General features: G+C 39.5%; 1 protein-coding gene across 1 annotated transcript in view; it reads right to left on the reverse strand.

The window, feature by feature from the left end:
- The window catches only part of EML5 (EMAP like 5), a gene marked incomplete at both ends in the record, with an annotated part of 167,747 nt that overhangs the window by 33,719 nt on the left and 112,256 nt on the right, over positions 1 to 21,772 (reverse strand). The window contains 6 exons of the mRNA XM_080708026.1: positions 5,487 to 5,613; positions 7,412 to 7,613; positions 12,913 to 13,089; positions 14,899 to 14,987; positions 15,514 to 15,645; positions 16,831 to 16,983. Coding sequence (XP_080564152.1) covers positions 5,487 to 5,613; positions 7,412 to 7,613; positions 12,913 to 13,089; positions 14,899 to 14,987; positions 15,514 to 15,645; positions 16,831 to 16,983 — 880 coding nt within the window. The remainder of the gene's footprint in view (positions 1 to 5,486; positions 5,614 to 7,411; positions 7,614 to 12,912; positions 13,090 to 14,898; positions 14,988 to 15,513; positions 15,646 to 16,830; positions 16,984 to 21,772) is intronic.

Raw genomic sequence — 21,772 nt, forward strand, 5'->3', positions numbered from 1 at the left:
TTTGGAAACAGGGTCTTTTAAGCCAGGATGGCTGGCTTCAAACCTGCATGATACTCCTGTCTCTGCCTCCCAAGTGTGGGGATTACAAGCGTGTGCCACCACGCCTGGCAGGCTTATTTTTATTCTTAAGAATGGGAAATAAAATCTTAACCAACTTCAAAGGCTGGTAGTACCAGTATTGCTTTCTCTGACCTACGAGGGTTCCCCAGTCATCCAAGCCAAGCAGACAGAATGAGTTACTCAGGACCACGCTAGATTTGGGATTTGGCTAGTAGAGAAACAGCATCAAGTTGTTTTTTCTTAATAGAAACGTAAAGACTACAACAGATTGGAAGGGAGTACAGATGTCATTCCGTCTCCCCTCCCACTGGTCCCAGGAACCTTTGTATGTGTCTAGAACGCCCCTTTACATCATCCACAACACATACTCAGCTAAGGCGCAGGAATACTGCTGGTGACAGGAAGGTCACTTCACCATGAAAGCGGTCCATACCCAAGACAGCAGTTATATAGCTTTCCTGTCTTGAAAAGGGGATTCTCTGAACAACTGGCTATTCTTTAAATGAAGTGACCTCGCAACCTTTCTTCATCTGTGCTTTCTACTACCCCATTCTAAACCGCCAATGTCCCCTTTAATGCGGAGATAAGTGCCGAATAAGCCCCACTAGACACGAGGCTAGATCTGGACGCTTTATTTCAGTTGAAACGCTCTAAGATTACGTGGACCTCTCCTTAAAGGCTGCACCATTCTCACGACTCCTCATACATCACCCTGCTTTAACATATAATGAATTTCACAGATAATTAGTTGCTGTTATCTAGTATGTTATGGGCTGCCTACTGTTTGAGTTTGTGTACAATCAGATCTCAAATCTACTTTTTAAATTCTTATTTCACAGAATTTTCCTAGTGTTATCTCGTTTACTTCTAAACTATTTCTATGTTGTCCTGTTTTAGAAACTCTCTGAAAACATTTTCATCTCACTAGAGGTAGCTATAAAAGCACCTAAGAGTCCTTCTTACCCCTATCGTTTATTAAACATACAAATATAATTATCCTATTTTAATCACTTTAAATGAATATATAAATTAAATATTCACTAAAGGAAGCTAACAGATTTATAAACTAATATTCCACTGACAAATATATCTGGCTGTTTTTTTTAAGCCTCTGAAACGTAAGAAAAAATTAGATTTAGAATGCAGTAGTTTGTAAAAAGCCATTTGTAAAACAAAATAGCCACAACAAAAATCTTTATCACAACTACATGTTCTTTCTAACAATGCAATTCTTGTTTTGTTTGTTCTATTTCATCTGCTAACTTTTTCTTGACAAATGTAGTTAAATAGTTCATGGGTGGGGGGATCAGTACCTTAAAATACTATATGAATCAAAAAGGAACAGAGTAAATATTTTTAAAATATGTTCTATAATAAAATACTTACCTTACTACTCCTTGCCTTCGAAAGGAATAAAGAGAAAAAATAAGGAAACAATAGAAAGTTGATTATGAATAAATATAGCAGTTTGGTAAACAGTAGAGGGAACAGATCAATAGAACTCTAAGGAAATATGAAAATGCTTCAACTTTTATCACATTGTCTAAGTACTTTAAAGAGACAAGACTCACTACAAAAATATTTACTGAAAAAGAAAATGATAAAATTATTTAAGTCATAAAACAATCCACAAAAGTATCAACCAGAATAGTTGTCAATTGTTATAAAAGTATTTTCCTTTAAAGTAGGTAAGTATTCTCTAAGTATTTCTTTGTTTATAAAGTATGAGGTTTTACATTTGATGACAGTATTTTATTTAAAGTATGAAAACAAGCCAGGTGCAACAGCGCATGCCTGTAATCCCGATACTTGGGAGGCTGAGATGAGAGGATGCCAGGTTCAAGGCCAGCTCAGCAACTTAGTGGGAACCTGTTTCAAAATAAACAATAAAAAGGCTTATGGGTTTTTCTTAGAAGTAGAATGCCTCTGAGTTCAACCCTCAGTACCAAAATAAATGAATAAATAAAAAAGTAAATAAAAATAAAATACAAAACAATTATTTATACAGAGTATTTTATATTCTCAATAATATATTCAAAAATGGCAAAATAAATTATCTTAATTTTTATCCCCTTTGATTCTAGCATTTTGTAAAAATGAAGATTTATGGTCATATTAATGACCTCTGCCTCAGCATTTTCATAAGAATTTAGCAGAACTGACCTAGAAAAAAAGAACAAACTGCAAAGCATTTTTAACACACATACAAACATACATACACACATACATACACACATACAAACATACATACACACATACATACATACATACAAACATACATACACACATACATACACACATACAGATAGATATAGATATAGATACAGATATAAACTGGGGATTAATCCTAGGTGCATCTATCTCCAAGTGACGTCCCCAGCCCTTTTTAGTTTTTATTTTGAAACAAGGTCTCACTAAATTGCGGAGGCTGACTTCCAACCTGTAAACCTTCCAAGTACCGGGATTATAAACATCATAATCACACCTGGCTCTCAATGATAATTTTGAAAAAGGTAAAAAAAAATTCCAAGCTAACAACAAGGATTACAGTTATGATAGTGTTAAGTATTCTTCATGAGCAGAAAAATATTTCCATCTGTCAGAAGTAGGTCACTTCAGCAATATTAAAGTGTTTTACAACAAATGATGGTGCACAGATTAAAATTAGGTCACATACCTAACTTCTCCAACAAATCAAATGCTATTTTTTTTTCTTTTTCTTTCTTTTTTTTTTTTTTTTTGCAGTATTGGGGCTGGAACTCAGGGGCATTCTACCTCCAAGCTATACCCCAGACCTATTTTTTTATTCTTTATTTTGCAACAGGGACTCACTGAATTGTAAAGGGCCAAAGTGACGGAGGCTGTCCTCAAACTGTGATCCTCCTGTCTCAGCCTCCCAAATGCTGGGATTTCAAGTGTGTGCCACTACGTTTGGCTACTATTTTTCTTTTTAAACAAAGTGTAAGTATGCTTTTATTGGTACATTATAGCCTCATGTCATAATGAGAATAATTTTGTCAGTGGGGAAGAGTTTCTTCTTCCCTACAGAGTATTTTTCACTTCTCATTACTTGGGAGATGTAATTTCCCTTAAGTAATATTAAATATTACACTACAAATATTTTACTTAGTAACACCCACATTTATACATTATATGTATATGTATATGTACCCTAATTAATAAACATACAGGTAGTGCTTATTACTTTGTGAAAATTTTATATTGTATGTTATTATTATTATTATTATTATTATTATCATTATTATTATTGGTAGTAGAGGTTGAACTGAGAAGCATTCTACCTCTGAGCTACACCCAAGTCCTACTTTATTTTTTATTCTGAAACAGAGTCTCAGTAAACAGCTGAGTGACCTGGATAAACAGCTGAGGCTGACCTCCAAACTTTGATCTCCAGTCTCAGCCTCCCAAGGACTGAGATTACAGGTGTGTGTGACCAGGCCCAGCTACCATAATTCCTGATATATATTTCATTTGAACACTGAAATAATGCATAAGCCAGGGATTATAGTGCTTCTCTTGTCATAGAGGCAACAGGGATTCAGAAAGAATGAATCACTTTTTTCTCTTTTTTGTCGTATTGGGATTGAACCCAGAGGCATTCTACTCCAAGTTATACCCCCAGCCTGATTTTATTTTCTATTTGGAAACAGAGTCTCACTAAGTCGCTGAGGCTGGCTATGAATCTGCAATCCTCTACGATCCTCCTGTCTCAGCCTCCCAAGTACTGGGTTTACAAGTGTGCGCCGCTATGCCTGGCTTGAGAATGAATAACCTTTCAAAGTCACATAAACTCATAAATGATGAAAAGGAGCATCTTAGCCCAATTTGTCTGCCTCCAAAACCTCTTCTTTGCACGGTGTGATGCTGCTTTCTACCAAGGTGCTCCAACCTGGAATTTGGTAAAAGCGTTAAATTATGGTGTGATTAAACATTCCTACGAGGCTTTTTATACTTTGCCTCTTCACACACCAAAGAATGATGTCTCTCTACTTGTTTGTTAAGTAGGAGGAGTGAAGGTATGAGAATAGCCTCAGAAAGTAGTGAGATAGATATTGGTGGCATCCCACAGCAAGCTGCGCACCCGCAACAGGAGCTGAGGAGGTTCCACGACCTCAGCTCCCACCTGGGCTTCCCTGGGAGCGCAGGGTCGGTCGGGTCGTTGGGGTCCCCAGGGGCTGCCTCCCCGTCACCACGTGCCTCCCACCCCCAGCCTGCATCCCTTTCCCTGAATGCTGAACCATCAAATATCACTGCTAACTTCTAGCAATAAAGTTATCCTCATCACAGCCATGTACTAAAGTGACTTGTTCCCACCTCTCCCTACCTATATGCCACTTTCTTATTTTTTAACCTCCAATTATTTATCTATTGATTTGTTTATTTAGTGTGTGTGCACTGGTGATTGAGCTCAGGGGCATTCTACCTCCGAGCTACACCCCAAACCTATTTATTTTTTATTTTGAAACAGGGTCTCATTAGGTTAATGAGAGTCTCACTACTTCCGGAGGCTATTCTCAAACCTTCAATCCTCCCATTTCGGCCTCCCAAGTACCGGGATTACAAGCATGTGCCACAATGCCTGGCTAATCTTTGATTTTAAGAACACAGGGTCCACAATTTCTCTCCTGATCTGTCATTTAGCTCAGAGATTTTAAGAAAAAGTTCTCCCCTAATAAAATTGCTCTGCATATATCCTTATTTTTGATTTGCTGATTCTAAACCAAGACCAATAATTCTCATTAGAAACAAGCTATACAAGCCGGGCGTGGTGGCGCACGCTCGAAATCCCAGCATTTGGGAGGCTGAGACCGGAGAGGATCGCGGTTCGCGGACAGCCTCAGCTACTTAGTGAGGCCCTCTGCAACTTAGTGAGACCCTGTTTCAAAGTAAAGAATGAAAAATAGGGCAGGGGGTGTAGCTCGGAGAACAAATGCCCCTGGGTTCCATCCCCAGACCCGCAGGCAAAAAAAGAAAAAGAAAAAGAGAAACAAGCTACACACTTACCTATCTTTTGGGGGAAATTTTTGAAATAATGATTGTTTATCCCTGATTAAAGGCACATGTATAGAGAGACCTTTTATAAACTGAATCATACCTCTGCACACATGCTCCCTTGGATTAATTTTTATTATCTCCCCCAGTGCCATCAAACATACTTATAAAAGTTAGATTACTGTAGTCATAGCAACTTTATAGATATATGCAGCATTCTCTAAGCTACTTGCAGAGGCAGTATCACCACCAGAAAGTATTTAAGGACAAAGATATTTTCTAAGAGTTGCTGGGAACCATATAAAGCAAGAATACCACTATTAGTTTTTGTAGAAAATACACTTTGTTAGAAATAAATTCAACTTTTAATACCAGTGTCTTTTTCTTCATCTAATTTTAAACTTGATTGTTACCTTTCATCAGCTGAGGGTTCTTTTTGTTGCAAATGAGGCTTGGTTCCAAACATTGGGCGAATGTTTGTTGATAAGGCTCTGATGGTGTAACTCATCTCATTCTCCCTTGTAACGTCACTGTCATAGCCTACCATGAAAACGTAAAGGTTACCTTTAAGTGATAACTGAGGAGTCACTAAGTATCACTGAGAGATAACACCAATAATACCCAATAACTAAGAAATCAATATCAATATGATCGCACCTTTGTTAAAAATATTACATATACAAATGCACACACACCTTAGTATATACCCCAAATGTTAACAGAGGTTAACTCAGAGTGGTTGAATTATACATACTTTTTTTTTTTTTTTGGCAGTACTGGGGATGGAACCTAGGAGCATTCTATCTCCAAGGTATACCCCCAGCCTGATTTTTTTCTTTCTTTCTTTTTTTTTTTTTTGGTGGTATTTGGGGTGGAACCCAGGGGCTTTCTACCTCTAGGCTATACTCCCAGACCTATTTTATACTTTATTTGGAAACAGGGTCTCACTAAGTTGCTGAGAGCCTCACTAAGTAGCTGAGGCTGGCTTCAAACCTGCGCGATCCTCCTATCTCAGCCTCCCAAGTGCTGGGATTACAAGCGTGCGCACCACGCCCAGCTTTCATTTCTTATTTTGAAACAGGATCTCACTAAGTTGTGGAGGGCCTCACCTAAGTAGCTGAGGCTGTCAGCAAATGTGAATCCTCCTCTCTCAGCTTCCCAAGTAGTGGGATTATAAACATGTGCTACCATGCCCAGCTTATATAAGTTTATTTTTATTGCAAAATCTATTTTTTATAATGAGCTTGTATTAATGGTACATTAAGAAAGATTATTTTAAAATAGGAACACTTTAAAATGCATCCAAAGTACAAAATATATGTAAAATTCACTTCAATAGTACTTATTTAAAATGTCTTGTGTTTATAGATGCAGAATAGTTAGGTCATTGATGCATGCCAGGCCATTATTCTTGAGTCACAAAGGCAGTTTTGGTATAAAACTGACCCAAAACAGTAACACTATGAGTATCCCATCACTGTTATTACCGTGTTTAAATTCTGCAGTTTAAATAATGTTAAGTTAGCTGGGCGTAGTGGCGCACGCTTGTAATCCCCACGCTTGTAATCCCCACTCTTGGGAGGCTGAGACAGGAGGATTGCACAGGTTCGAAGCCAGCCTCAGCTACTTAGTGAGGCTCTCAGCAACTTAGTGAGACCCTGTTTCCAAATAGAATATAAAATGGGTCTGGAAGTATAGCCCAGAGGTAGAAAGCCTTTGGGTTCCACCCCCCAGTACCACTAAAGAAAAAGGGGGGGGGTTTCCCTCTCGGGGACCCCCTCCCCTTTTGGGGAGCTTTTCTCTTTCTCGCAGGTCGCATTAGCCTTGAGAGAAGGCAGAGTGCAGTTGAGGGCACGTGGCTCGGGATGCTCTTGGGTAGTGACCTGAAGGCCTCTGCTGTACATCAAGGCTGACCAGGGCCCCAAGGGGTGACCTGCACCTCTTTTCTGACAGATCGCATAGACCCTGGGAGAAAGTAGTTTGCAATTGACAGCATTTGGCTTGGGCGACACTCGGGTAGTGACCTGAAAGCAGCTACTGGACACTAGAGCCCCGACAGCCCTAGAGGTGTTCTGCCACTTTCCCTATTCCCTTCTGGCAGCGTGGGCTCTGGTAGAAAGCAGCCTGCAATTGAAGGCATTCGGCTTGGGCTACTCTCAAGTATTGTCCTGAAGGCAGCTGCTGGACCCCAGAGTTCCGGCAGCCCCTTTGGGGTGTTCAGCCACCTTTCCTTATTCCCTGCTGCTTCCAATAAACCATTTACTCCCCTTAAAAAATAAATAATGTTAAGTTGGTTAAGATTTTCCCATGTTTTTGCTACAATGTTCACACGACATACCTCCCCCTTCCTCGGAGTCTATGTCAGATTCTTCGCTCTCACAATTCCTTTTCTCTCGAGAGCTCTCCATTTCGTATGTCCAGACCATTAAGGACATATCTGCACCTCCTACGGTAACCAACATGCTGTCATCGTAAGTCCAGCGAACATTCGTGACGTGGGTACTATGGGCCACATACTTCTTAAACTTTCCAAATTTTCCCTAGAGATAAAAAAATTTGAACATTCTTTCTGAGAAATTTCATTATTTGAAAACTTTGTTATAATTTTAAACTAATTACATTTCAGTTATATTTTTCTTAATATATAATTAGAAATTAGTCATTCTAAGGGCAACATGAATAAAAAGCTTGAGAAAATACAGATACGTGCTAGAATACTAAATAACAACTCCAAAACCCAGTGAAGACAGAATAAAATTAGTAGTTTTATACATTGTTAGTACAGTAGTTGGTACCGTTAACTTCTTTGGAAACAGCTGGCGTGGCGTACTCTTGTAATCCCAGCATTTGGGAAGCTGAGACAAGAGGATCATGGTCAGCCTCCCAAATGCTGGGATTATAAACGTGTGCTACCATGCCCAGCTCATTATTTATTTTTGTGCTAAGCAGAAATCTAGTGTTTTGCAGTAGTTTGAATAAAGGAAAGTGAAATAATAATTGAGTAATCATACAACACAAGTACATAGAACTCCAAGGAATCTGTGCAATTTGTTTTCAACAGAAACCCCACTGCTCATCACAGTAAATCTTATGGGCATTTTAATTAATTAATTAATTTATTTATTTTTGCAGGTCTGGGGATGGAACCTAGGAGCATCTGAATGAATGAATGAATGTTAATTAATTAATTTATTTATTTTTGCTGGTCTGGGGATGAAACCCAGGGGCATCTGACCTCTGAGCTACACCCCCTGCCCTTTTTTTTATTCTTTATTTTGAAACATAGTCTCACTAGGTTGTAGAGGGCCTCACTAAGTAGCTGAGGCTGTCTGCGAACCGTGATCCTCTGGTCTCAGCCTCCTGAATGCTGAGATTATGAGTGTGCACCACCATGCCCAGCTTTTATAGGCATATTAAGTATTTAGTACTTAATTAATTAAAGTATTTTCAATTTAATAGCTATTAGCTATAGAGTTTATATTTACTCTTTTTTTGGCAGTATGTGGGAATGAGCCCAAGAGCACTCTACCACAGAGTTACATCCTTATCACTTTTGTAAATTTATTTATTTTGAGACATCTCACAAAGTTGCTGAGGTTGACCCTAAATTTGCAATCCTCCTGCCTCAGCCTCCCAAGATGCTGGGATTACAGGTGTGTGCCACCATGGCTAGCTCTATATTTACTTTTAATGGTATATATATTTTAAAAAGGCAAAACTACTTAAGTTAATATTGGAGATAAAAGGAAAGTTTCTCTTAAAAGGGATACTGAGACTTCCGGGAATATGGCGACCAAGAAAAGCGGGGCTTAAGAGCCCCGCTAACAACCAATCTCCATTACCACAAAATCAGCGCCTTTCATAGCCAGAAAACACCATCACCAGAGAAACAAAAAAATCACCAGGCTCCAGAGAGAAAGCGGACTGAGAACAGAGCTCAGAGCCACAGAGGAGATACACCGGCCTCACGCCCGAGGATGCGGCAGCAGCGCTATACTGCCGGCGGCAGCGGCGAATTCACCGGAGAGCTACAGCAAGCCGAGGTGAGCCGCTGCGGAACAGCCAGGCGGGATCTTTCAGCACAGGGAGCATCTAAAACTCCCAGTGGCTGAGCTCAGGAAACGCTGCAGGGACTCAGAGTGGAACTCAAAACCAGAGAAGAAAAAATACGCCAGCCTCATGGCCGAGGGCGTGGCAGCAGCGCCATATTGCCACCGGCGGCAGCAGCAGTGAATTCACCGAGTCCAGTACAGCTACATCTGCGTACTCAAGAACAGTGAGTCAAATTGCGGGCCACAGAGGAGAAATCCCAGTACTGTACTCCCTGGGACTTGACCCAGTGGGAGAGTGGCAGTGGCAGAGATATCACACCCTAGGAGAACGTGCAACCTGGCACCCCCCATAGTTTAAAGCAGCCTCTATTGACTCCCTGGGTCGGAGACTCTGTGATACAACCCAGTAAAGGAGTAGTGGGGTCTGAGATACCACAGACTCGAGATCCAGAGCACCTTAAGTGAAGTCATAGTGACCCAAGGGAAGAACCCAGAGAAGGCACAAACTTCCGAAATCATGGGAAAGAGGAATAACACTGGAGCAATGAATGCCCACAACCCCACAACATCAGAACCCGATAAAACAGAAAATTGGAGATTTCTAGAAGGTCAAATCAGGAAAATAACTGTAGAAATAATAGAGGTGCTTCGAAAAGAACTCAGAGAGAGCCAAAAAGAGATAAAGGATGCAATTAATGAAGTAAAGGACTCAATTCAAAGCATGAACAACCGATTAGACCACATGGAGAACAGAATCTTGCTCTTAGAAGATGATCATTCCAAAAATGAACACATAGTTTCTAATCTAGGAAAAAATATCCGACAGCAGGAATCTGATATTGAAGAAATATGGGCCCATTTTAAGAGAGCTAACCTAAGAATAATTGGAATAGAGGAGGGAAAAGAAAGTGAAACCAAAGGGATCAACAATCTCTTCAAGGAAGTAATAGCAGAAAATTTTTCAAACATAGAGCAAGAGGTTGATACACAGGTCCAGGAAATTTATAGAACTCCCTTTAGACAGGATCAGAGAAGAGGATCCCCACGCCATATAATTGTCAAAATGACCAATGTGGAAGCCAAGCAGAGAATCTTAAAGGCAACAAAAACAAAGGACCAAGTGACATTCAGAGGCAAACCAATTAGAATCACTCCAGACTTCCCAAACCAAGTCATGAGAGCCAGAAGGGCTTGGAGTAACATATTCCAAACTCTGAAAGAAAACAACTTCCAGCCAAAAATTTCCTACCCAGCAAAACTTTCTATCAAATTAGATGGAGAAATAAGAAGCTTCCATGACAAACAGAAACTGAAGGAATTTATGTCTTCAAAACCAGCACTAGAGAAAATACTCAAAGAGATTAACTACAAAGAAGAAATAGGTAACACACACCAGAACCAGAGAAACAAGATTTTCCATCCAACAGACAACTAAGATTGGTTATCTGTGGAGATTCATTATTTATGTTAGTCTTTTACCTATCTCTAAATTGTATTGTTTGCCTTTATTGTTGTTAATTTTTAGGATGTCTAGTTGGAATATTAATATACCTTCACATATAGCATTTGGAAATATTTTATCCCATTCTATTAGTAACTTTTAACTCTGTTTACATTGTCTTTGGATATACAATATTTTTTTTATTTTTTAGGGAGTTTGTATTCTCTTCTGTTGCCTGTGCCATTGAAATCATAACCAAGAAATCACTGCCAATTTCAGTGTTGTGAGGTTTTATGACCCGGATTTTCTTCTAAAAGTTTATAGTCTTAAGATTTATATTTAGGTCTTTTATCTATTTTGAGTCAATATTTGTATATGGGATTAGGTAAGGGTCCAATTTTATTCTTTTCCATGCAAGTATTATTTTTCAACAATATTTAGTTAAAAAATTATTATTTCCACCACCAAATGTTCGTGGAAACCTTGTCAAAAATAACTTGACAATATAGGGAAGAATTTAGCTCTAGGCTTTTATTTAACTCCAGTGGTTTATATATCTGCCTTTAGAATAGTACTATACTGTTTCAATTATTGTAGCTTTATATGGTTTGAAATCAGAAAATATATATCTTCTAGCTTTGTTCTTTTTCAAGATCGTTTTGGGTATCTAGAGTCCATATTCCATATTAGGATAGATTTTTTTTCTGAAAAATAAATATATAAATATATGATAGTTTCACCGAAAAAAATATTCTCTGGTAAGAAAGAAAGCAAAAAGAAATATTGAAATGTTTTCATGTAATTTTTATTTTTCAACATTATTTAGTTAAAAGATTATTATTTCCCCCACCAAATGTTTGTGGAAACCTTGTCAAATATAACTTGACAATATATGGAAGAATTTAGCTCTAGGCTTTTATTTAGCTCCAATAGTTTATATATCTGCCTTTAGAACAGTATTACACTGTTTCAATTATTGTAGCTTTATATGGTTTGAAATTAGAAAATATACATCTCCTAACTTTGTTCTTTTTCGAGATCGTACTGGGTATCTAGAATCCATATTCCATATTAGGATAGATTTTTTTCTGAAAAATAAATATATAAATATATGATAGTTTCACCTAAAAAATAAGAAAAAATATTCTCTGGTAAGAAAGAAAGCAAAAAGAAATATTGAAATGTTATCTTTATGTTATCAAAAGCTTGGTATCAGACAAATGAAACTGTTATGTGAGATTATCATTTTTAAATTTGGATAAATTGCTATAATACTAGATGTCAACCACTAAGCCAAGCTTGGGAAGGAGGGATGGGGAGGGAATGGGGTGGTGATCGGGTGGGGGTTGACTGGCGATGTGTGCATGTATGTCTACAAAAGTTTTCTTTGTATCCCACTATGATGTATGAATACAGTGCACCAATAAAAAATTAAAAAATAAAAAAAGAGAAATAGAAGGCAAAAAAAGGGATACTGACATTATTTATTACTCAAAACACTGTACAATAGATAACTTAAGGCATGAGATCATAAATTATAATACTTATTCTAAATAAAAGCTATAAATATGATGCCAAAAATAGGAAACATAACTATGAACCTTTTGCGGTACATTTTATATATTTACTAATTATATTACAAAAATAAAACACTAGGAAAAGATGTTACCTTAGCAATTTTTATAATAATAATAATTATTATTATTATTATTACTGTTTTTTTGTGGTACTGGGGCTGGAGCCAGGGGCATTCTACCTCCAAGCTACACCCCCAGCCCTATTTTTTTATTCTTTATTTTGAAACAGGTCTCACTGAGTTGCAAAGGGCCTCACTAAGTAGCTGAGGCTATCCACGAACCACTATCCTCTTGTCTCAGCCTCCCAAATGTTGAGATTACAAGCGTGCGCCACCATGTTCGGCTTTTTTTTTTTTTTGGTACTGGAGGTCAAACTCAGGGCATTGTTCTCACAAGGCAAGTGTTTTACCATTGAGCTAAATCCCAGTCCCATAATTATAAATAACAAAGCTGAGTGTAGTGGCACATACCTGTAATCCCAGTACTTGGAAGGCTGAGAGGAGGACTGCAGGTTCATGGCCAGCCTCAACTACTTAGTGAGGCCTTCCACAACTAGTGAGACCCTGTTTTAAAATAAAGAATAAAAAATCAGGCTGGAGGTGAAGCTCAGAGGTCGGATGCCCCTGGGTTCCAGATATACACATACATAAATAAATGGAATGAGGGTGCAGCTTGGAGGTAGAATGCCACTGAGTTCAATCTCTAGTACCAAAAAAGGAAGGAAGGGAGGCAGGCACGCACGCACGCACGCACGCACGCACGCACATACTTTAGCAGGATATTTAAATAACTTGACAAATCCCAAGTCATCGCCTGTAGCTAGAACCATTTTGTCACTGGTGAGACAAGAGGCAGTTACATCTGTGACTTCTCCAATAACTGGCCAAATTCCTTCACAGCATAAACCAAGAACACTGGTCCATGATGCCCAGCTAATTTTTTCTACCTAAAAAGAAAAAAAAAATGCTGTAAGTTTATAGAATCTAAATTGACCACCAAAACCTGAACATTGTTTTTATTACATGTCAGAGGTAAAATTAAAGTAATAATAGAAAAACAAATAAATTACTAGTTGTCTTGGTTTTGTAGCTTCCAAGAGCCTATTAGTTCGTGCAGAAAAATTTTAATATAACATTATTCATGACGTACCTGTATTCACTGTGTTCTAGATGTTGAGGATGCAGTGATATAAATGACTATTTGTACCCTTCGAATAATCAAGAAACAACAGGACATGGTGGTGCGTGCCTATATTCCCAGCTACTCAGGAGGCTGAGGTAGGAGGTTTACGAGTTTGAGGCCAGCCTGGTTGACTTAGTGAAACCATGTCTCAATATAAAAAATAAAAAGTGCTGAGGCTGTAGCTGTGATAGAGCAGCCCTGGGTTCAATCCCCAGTACTGCTAAATAAGTAAGTAAAGAGGCAAATAAGATAAAAACAGCTGGATGTGGCGGTGCATGTCTGTAATCTCAGTACTTGGGAGGCCAAGACAGGAGGATGTTGGAAACCAGAATCAGCGATTTAATAGACCTTCAGCAACCTAGCAAGACTCTATTTCAAAATAAAAAATAAATTAGGGCTAACGTATTGCCTGGAGGTAGAATGCCCTTGAATTCAATACCCACTACCATAAAAATACAACATGGCTTAATGTTTGTAGCATCTGTGAAACAAAATAGTTTCTAAATATTTGCCATCTTTTTGCTCTCTTCTATATAATTATGTACTAGAAAATCCTCATAAAGCCGGGTGTGGTGCCGCGCTCTTGTATTTCCCGCGCTTGGGAGGCGGAGACAGGAGGATCGCCCAGGTTCGACGCCAGCCGTGCTGGCTTAGGAGACCCTGTTTCCGAATAAAAATATAATAAGGTCTGGGAGTGTAGCCCTGAGGTGGAAGGGCTTCCAGGAACCCCAGTACCACCAAAAACAAACAAACAAAAAAACCCCAAAACAACCAAAAAAAGAAATCCTCATTAAAATCTTACATCTTAGCCGGGTGTAGTAATGCATGCTTGGAATCCCAGCATTCGGGAGGCTGAGACAGGAGGATCTCAGTTCACGGACAGCCTCAGCTACTTAGTGAGGCCCTTTGCAACTCAGTGAGACCCTGTTTCAAAATAAAGATTAAAAACAGGGCTGGGAGTATAGCTCAAAGAAAGAATGTCCCTGGGTTCCATCCCCAGTACCACAAAAAACAAAAACAAAAACAAAAAAAACTTACATCTTGCTGGCATGGTGGCACAATCTGCAATCCCAGCACTTGGGAGATAGAGATAGGAGGATTGCAGGTTGGAAGGTGGCCCCAGCAATTTAGCAAGACCCTGTTTCAAAATAAAAACATGAACTAAGGCTGGGGGTATAGTTTGGAGCAACCTCTGGGTTCAGCTTCCATTATCCACCCAAAAATGAATGATTAAAAAACATTCCAGCCAGGCATGGTGACGCACGCTTGTAATCCCAGTACTTGGGAGGCTGAGACAGGAGGAGTCAGGTTCGCGGACAGCCTCAGCTATTTAGTGAGGCCCTCAGCAACTTAGTGAGACCCTGTTTCAAAATACACAATAAAAAAATAGGGCTGGGGTGTAGCTCGGAAGTAGGATGGCCCTAGGTTCCATCCCCAGTTCCACACACACACAAAAAAAAAAAAACGAAAGAAAATAAGAAATATTTTTATGGTTATATTATAAATATGAGTTTTTACTTAGAGTACCCCCCTTTTTTCTCTGAACACCACTGAGGGCACACTGCCTTCCTACCTCCATGCTGGGGATGGTTTGCTTTTTCCCTCTGGGAGCTTCAAAAAATAATTGTTCTTTAGCACCAGTGTTGATCTGTAAAAGCTTTCCTTAAAAAACAAATAAAAAATAGACATAAAAATAAAATATACATATTACTAATATAATGTTTACCTCTTATGTGAGAAATTAGACTCACATTTAAAAGCTGTTTTCCTCTGCAGTCAATACATATTAAAGACATTGTATTTTCTTGATTTCTATATAATTAAATTCATAAATGGCTTTATTGTGTGTGTCTATATAAACAAAAAGCTTTCTTTTGTTCCTCATATTGAAAAACACTTAGACACAAATGCTGGAATATTTTTATAAAAAGTTAAGTGTGAGTATTTCATTTAACAATATCTGGATAATATTAAATTCATAGTGTTGAAAATACGAACTATAATCCTTAAAAAAGGGAGAGTTTAAACTCTATAATGTTCACCTTCAGACGGAAAAAAGACAGCGTGAAATCATTTTGAGAAGAACTGTCTTTCACAAGGCTTTTGAATCTATTACGCTTCTGTTTATTTAAATATCTACACTAAATCAAATCAAATTTTCATCAACTATGAAGTGACCTAGTCTTACCTCTGATATCCCAATCGATATGGGTGATGTAACTGGTAGCTCCTTTGCATATTCCCACCCGTTTACTGCTCATCACGTTGTATATGTCAATAAAGCTGTCATGGGATGCCACAGCTAGATACTTCCCAGAACCTACAAGAGAAACATTCACATTGTATATATCAATAAAGCTGTCAGGGATGCCACAGCTAGATATTTCCCAGACCTTACAACAGAAGCATTTTTGTTTGGCATTTTCTACCTGTGAAAATATTTTTTATATTCTACAACTAAAGTTAATTCTCACATATTTTTGGAGAAATCTTAAGAGTTTCCTAAGTTATAACCAGATGGATGTGTCAGAGCTAATTATAACATACTTTCAAGTATATTAATAGCTAACAGTGATAGGAATTTTCTTATCGCAACACTAGTTCAGTGAAAAGCAAATTGTCAAAAATTTTATATGATGTAATTCTGATCAATTTTGTATTTGATTAAAGAAACCTTCTAAATTATAAAAAACCAGCTTAAATTTTGCCTTAACATTAGTAATTCCTATATTATAGTAGGTTTTGTAGGAAATGATAAGTACAAAGAAAATTATATATGAGTAAAACGGATGCAATTTATTATTATTATTTTGTGGTACTGGGGTTCCTGGAAACCCTTCTACCTCAGGGCTACACTCCCAGACCTATTTTATACTTTTTAATTTGGAAACAGGGTCTCTTAAGCCAGTGTGGCTGGCTTCGAACCTGCGCGATCCTCCTGTCTCTGTCTCCCAAGCTCGGGGATTACAAGCGTGTGCCACCATGCCCGGCTAAAATGATGCAATTTAAAAAGCACTAAGAATGTAAAGATCTGGGTGTGGTGGCTCACACCTGTAATCTCAGTACTTGGGAGGCTGGGACAGGAGCATCACAGGTTTACAGCCAGCCTCAGCAACTTAGCAAGGCCCTCCACAACTGAGACCTTGTTTTAAAATAAAAAAAAAAATAAAAAGGGCTGGGGATATAGCTCAGAGATAGAATGCCCCTGGGTTCAATCCCCCCCCAAAAAGTATAATGAAAACAGTCATCAAACCTATGTTACAAATGAGAAAATTGGAACTCAAAGAAGTGCCCTTCCAAGTCTTATGGAAAATATGATTTAGTACTAAACAAGGTATTTATACTAATTAAATACAGGGCTTTTACCTCTCGCCATACTTCCTCTTATAGTAAAAAAAGAAGTAAAATTCTAAGATTAAACAAGCTAACACAAATCACACGTTGATATATTTACTCACTGTCAAGCCAAAGTTAGTAACCAGTTACAATTTCAATAGAATCTCACCAGGTGAAAATCGAATATCTGAAATAATATCTCTTCTGTGGTGAAAAGACACAAGATCCTCTAGAGTATCTGCATTTACCATTAAGAAACTTCCATCATTAAGGCCTACAGCTAAAGCTTTTCCATCAGGAGAAAAACAGCAACACCTCCCACCTGAAAGAAAGAGGGCACGGATCAGGTAACTGTAGTTTTTAAAAGTGAAGAGTCAGCCGGGTGTGGTGGAGCACCCTTGTAATCCCTGCGCTTGAGAGGCTGAGACAGGAGGATCGCACAGGTTCGAAGCCAGCCTCAGCTACTTAGTGAGGCTCTCAGCAACTTAGTGAGACCCTGTTTTCAAATAAAATAGAAAATAGGTCTAGGAATATAGCCCGGAGGCAGAAAGCTTCTGGGTTCAACCCCCCAGTACTACAGAGAGAGAGATAGAGAGAGGGGGGGGAGGGAGGGAGGGAGGGGGAGAGGGAGGGAGAGGGAGAGGGAGGGAGGGAGGGAGGGAGGGAGGGAGGGAGAGAGAGAGAGAGAGAGAGAGAGAGAGAGAGAGAGAGAGAGAGAGAGAGAAAGAGAAAGAGAGAATGAGAAATAAAGAGTCATATGTTTTCTCTCCTATGTGTAAGCTGGGGAATAGTCAGGATACCAGAGGGACTTCAGATATTGGAGGAAAAACTTGAGTGGAGCCAGGGTCTAGGGTCTCCCCTTCGGTGGTCTGGGGCGGGTGTAGGATCAATGAGGGAATTGCTTCCATTGACACTGTGTGCATATGTGAGAATACCGATGTCAGTCTCACGCTGTATGGGAGGGGAGGGAGCAGAGGGAAAGCCCACCACCACGCTGTGTGCATGTAGGTCATGATCACTGTGAACTACAATACGGTGTGAGACTATAATGCACCAATGAAAGTATTTAAATCAGTGATGTGTGCATGTCTGTACCCACAAATTTTTTACCCCAATATGATGTATGAATATAATGCGCCAATAAAATTTTTTTTAAAGTATTTATAAAATAAAGTATGTGCTTAAAGAACATTTATTCAAAGAGGAGGCCTTTATAAATGGCTTAAACCAATATGAAAAGGAGTCCAGTGATATGGATAAAGTTGCCTTTGAAAATTCCAGCAAGGAATTCCCAGAAAATATGAAAACAAACTCATTTCTAAATGTAATAAAAGTGAGTACCAGCATTATCTTAAAGGAATTCAAGTTGATGAAAAAGATTGAGAATGTTTTGTTTTGATTTTGGGGACTGGGGAACCCAGGGCCATTCTACCTTTGAGCTACACCCTAGCCTTATTTATTCATTTATTTATTTACTTACTTACTTACTTACTTGGGAACAGGGTCTCACTAGGTTGACAAGAGTTTCATTACTTGTTGAGGCTGTCCTCAACAAGTAATTCTTTTTCTTTTCTTTTTTTTTTTTGTACTGAGGATTGAACACAGAGGCATTTCACCCCTGAGTTACACCCCCAGCTCTTTTTTATTTTTTGTTTTTGAAACAAGGTCTTAATAGGTTGTGCTCAGAGTCTCACTACATTGCTGAAGCTGTCTTTGAACCTTTGATGTCTCTATCTCAGCCCCTAGATAATGGTATTATAGGCACGTGCCACCTCTCCCAGCTACCTTTGTAGATTCTAGCCAACAAATTGCAAATTTAAGAAAGAGGCCATATTTATAAAAATGCTTTACAAATTTAAAAAAATTAACAATAGCCAATTAGTTGAAGCTAGGAAGATATGAGCTTCAAAATTACACACAAACGATATCAGTATCATTGAGTTAGTTACTAATGATGTTAGTATTAACTTTAAAAAGGATTAGTGTTACACTGATACACACACAATGGGCTTATCCTGACAACATGAGACACAGCAAGCATAGTCAAAAACACTAAGGCTTTTGGTACTGTGCGTGGAATTTGATGGACGAGGAATGGGTATAGCTGTTGCCAAATAAAACAGTACAGAATGAACGGAAAACAAGTGTCATCTAATTATCAAGCACACACTGGCAGTGAAGAAGTCTAAGACGATTTCTGAAATGGAGAGTCAAGGACGACAAAGACCTGAGGCAGGAAGTGAGAAGCTGCAGGCTTTTGACACATTTGGAAGAGACTCAACAGGACTTTGACCAACCAGGTGTACAGTAAGAGAAAAAGAGAAAAGCCCAGTATGGGTTTCTGCTTGAATGGCAGTGCCATTTACTGAGATGGGAAAGCCCAGATGAGGTACATGTGTCTGGTTTTGCATCCTTTAGTTAAGGATGCCTAAGAGAAATTCACTGAAGGAGTCAGTTTGACATATTAATATTTCTTTGGAAACCAAGAAAGGATAGGCAAGAGATATAAAGACGCAAGGCAGCAGTGTGCAGAGGGCAGTCAGAGCTGCAAACCAGATGGGAGGTTGTGACCAATTTACTGTCACCTGGCTCCTACTTCACCCTTTCTTTACCCCACTCTGCTATTGAGGATGAACCCTATAAACATTTTTCCTTTGCCAGCAGACTTGATTTTGTTTTATAAAGTACCGGAAGAATACTGCAAGGCCAAAGCAGAAGGATGGGACTTTTCTTCCTCTGGTTCGCTAGAGCCAGTCCATTAACTGGGTAAAGGTTGGGAGTAGAGGTTTCTCTGCTCTCACAACAGTGGATTTCCTAAACTAGCTGTGGCTGGTGTCCTCTGGTCAATTTCTTCACCACTGGCAGGTAGGAGAGGGTCTGGTGATACCCATGCCCTTTCCAAAGAGATGTTAATCTCAGCCTGAGGTTGTGGGGGGAGGGGTCGGTCCTTCTGTTAAGTTCATTTCTGTCACTGTACATTAGCCCTACGGGCAGCAGCCAATTTCTTCAGTCCCTACATCTATACCCCTCAAAATCCTTTTACTCCTTTTAGTAGATGACCACCTTTTATTAGTTAACACTTCATAATCTTTGAGCTTGGGCACATTGCCGAAGGACCAATAGGAGATGGGCTGCTGATAATCCACAGTAGGCACTGGCATCACCATCAAATGATCAGTCCTGCTGTTGATTGTGATGAACCACCTCTGAAGTAAGTGCTTTGGGAGCCCAAGAGGCTGCTGCCCTTGACTCAAGGACGGTGTGTCGCACAACAGATCCCACTGAGTGCAGGAGCAACATACAGAAAGAAATAACGAGTTCAGGTCCTTAAATCCTCAGCATGACCTGTCATCTGAGTTAAGAAAGCTTCCGTGACAGGTCCAAAAGAACACCTGACACTGTCACTAACGAACACAAATTTAGCTGTGTGAGTTGGAGTTTTGGAATATCAACTGAACTAGAGAGCCTTACCAAGTTACATAAAATTTTGAGAAAATGGGAGCCTCTGGTTAGACTGAGACAGGTGAGGCCTCAATCTTCTGTGTTCTCCCTTTCCAGCACGCAGAGATTGTTTGCCCTGTGTCTGAGAAATCTCTCTTCAGGAACGCTGCCTTGCAAAGGAATGCTTGTCTTTCTGAAGAACCATCACAACCACTTTTTGTGGTCAAGAGAGACTCACATCTTGGGTTAAATCTCAGCATGCTCTAGAAGAGAGATGAGCAAACTTTTTATTAAAGAACCAGATAATAAATATTTTTAAAGTCGGATGTGGTGGCGCACACCTGTAATCCCAGTACTTGGGATTACTGAGACAAGAGAATGGCAGGTTTGCAGCCAGCCTCAGCTCCTTAGTGAGGCCTCCTCAACTCAGTGAGACCCTGTATCAAAATAAGAATGAAAAGTAGGGCTGGGGGTGTAGCTCAGACGTAGAATGCCCCTGGGTTCCATCCCCAGTACGGAAAAAAAATTTCTTTTTCAGTTTTACAGGCCATATATGTGTCTATTGTAGTGCAAAGCTAGGTCTAGACAATCATAAGTAAATTCCCATGGCTGTGAGCCAATAAAACTTTATTTACAAAGTGAGGAAATGGGCTGAATTTGATTAATGGGCTGACCCCTGATGCAGAAGAAGAGATCTAAAAACTTTAGGAGGTAAAAATGTTGAAGTAGATTTTTCATATGCAACTTTTCACCCTCTCACCCACCAATTACATCTCCCAAGAAGTCTAGAAAATAGTCCCTTTATTAAGATAATGAAAAATGATTATATCCAGGAAGATGGCAGCCACAGCAACAATAGCTGGCAGCAGCCAAATAGAACAGGTATTCCTCTGAGAAACCCCAGCCGTCAGATTTTGGTTTAATATCTGATTGGGACAATATATAGAGACATTTACAGCCATGACTTCCTAACTAAAATGTAAGAAAGAAGAGACGAACCAAGATGGTGGAGACAGTGGCGGCAGTGGCGGCCAGCATTTGGGAGAGATGGATTAAACCAATCCAACCCGCCTGGTACTGTTGGAGAAATCTCCCCCCCAAAAAGACTGCTTTTTGCCCCACATGCTCAGGAATTCTGGACAACATACTATGTAAGAAAAATGCTCGGGAGGAGGGCCAAGATGGTGGTGGAGGCAGCAGCCAGTATCAGGGAGAGGCAGGTAAATTCATTCTAATCCACCCTGAACTTTTGAGGAAATCTCCCAGAAAGTAGACTGCACCTGCCCCACATGCTCAAGAACTCTACTCTGGACAACATACTATGTAGGAAAAATGTTTGAGGTGCATCAGATGGAGCCCTGCTTAGTTGGGTCGGCCAGCACCGCGCGTCCCGGGAGCCAAGGGCACTCCTGGCACTGCGCTCCTCTGCGCAGCGCTGGGGCTGGGTGCGCTCAGAGCAGCAGAACCCGCTCTCCATGGTGAAGCCTCCATTCTTGGCAGGGAGATAAAACACATTGTTACTAAGTACTTGGGCCCCCAACTCCTGCAAAAGACATGTACTGTTTTCTTTTATTAAAAAATTTTGAAGAAGGAGGGAGATGGCGGCGGCTGCAGTTGCAGCTGCAGCGGTGACAACCACAGCCGTGATGGTTAGTAGCAGCCAAATAGGA

The sequence above is a fragment of the Muscardinus avellanarius genome, assembly GCF_963383645.1.
Source record: "Muscardinus avellanarius genome assembly, chromosome: 12".
NCBI lineage: Eukaryota > Metazoa > Chordata > Mammalia > Rodentia > Gliridae > Muscardinus > Muscardinus avellanarius.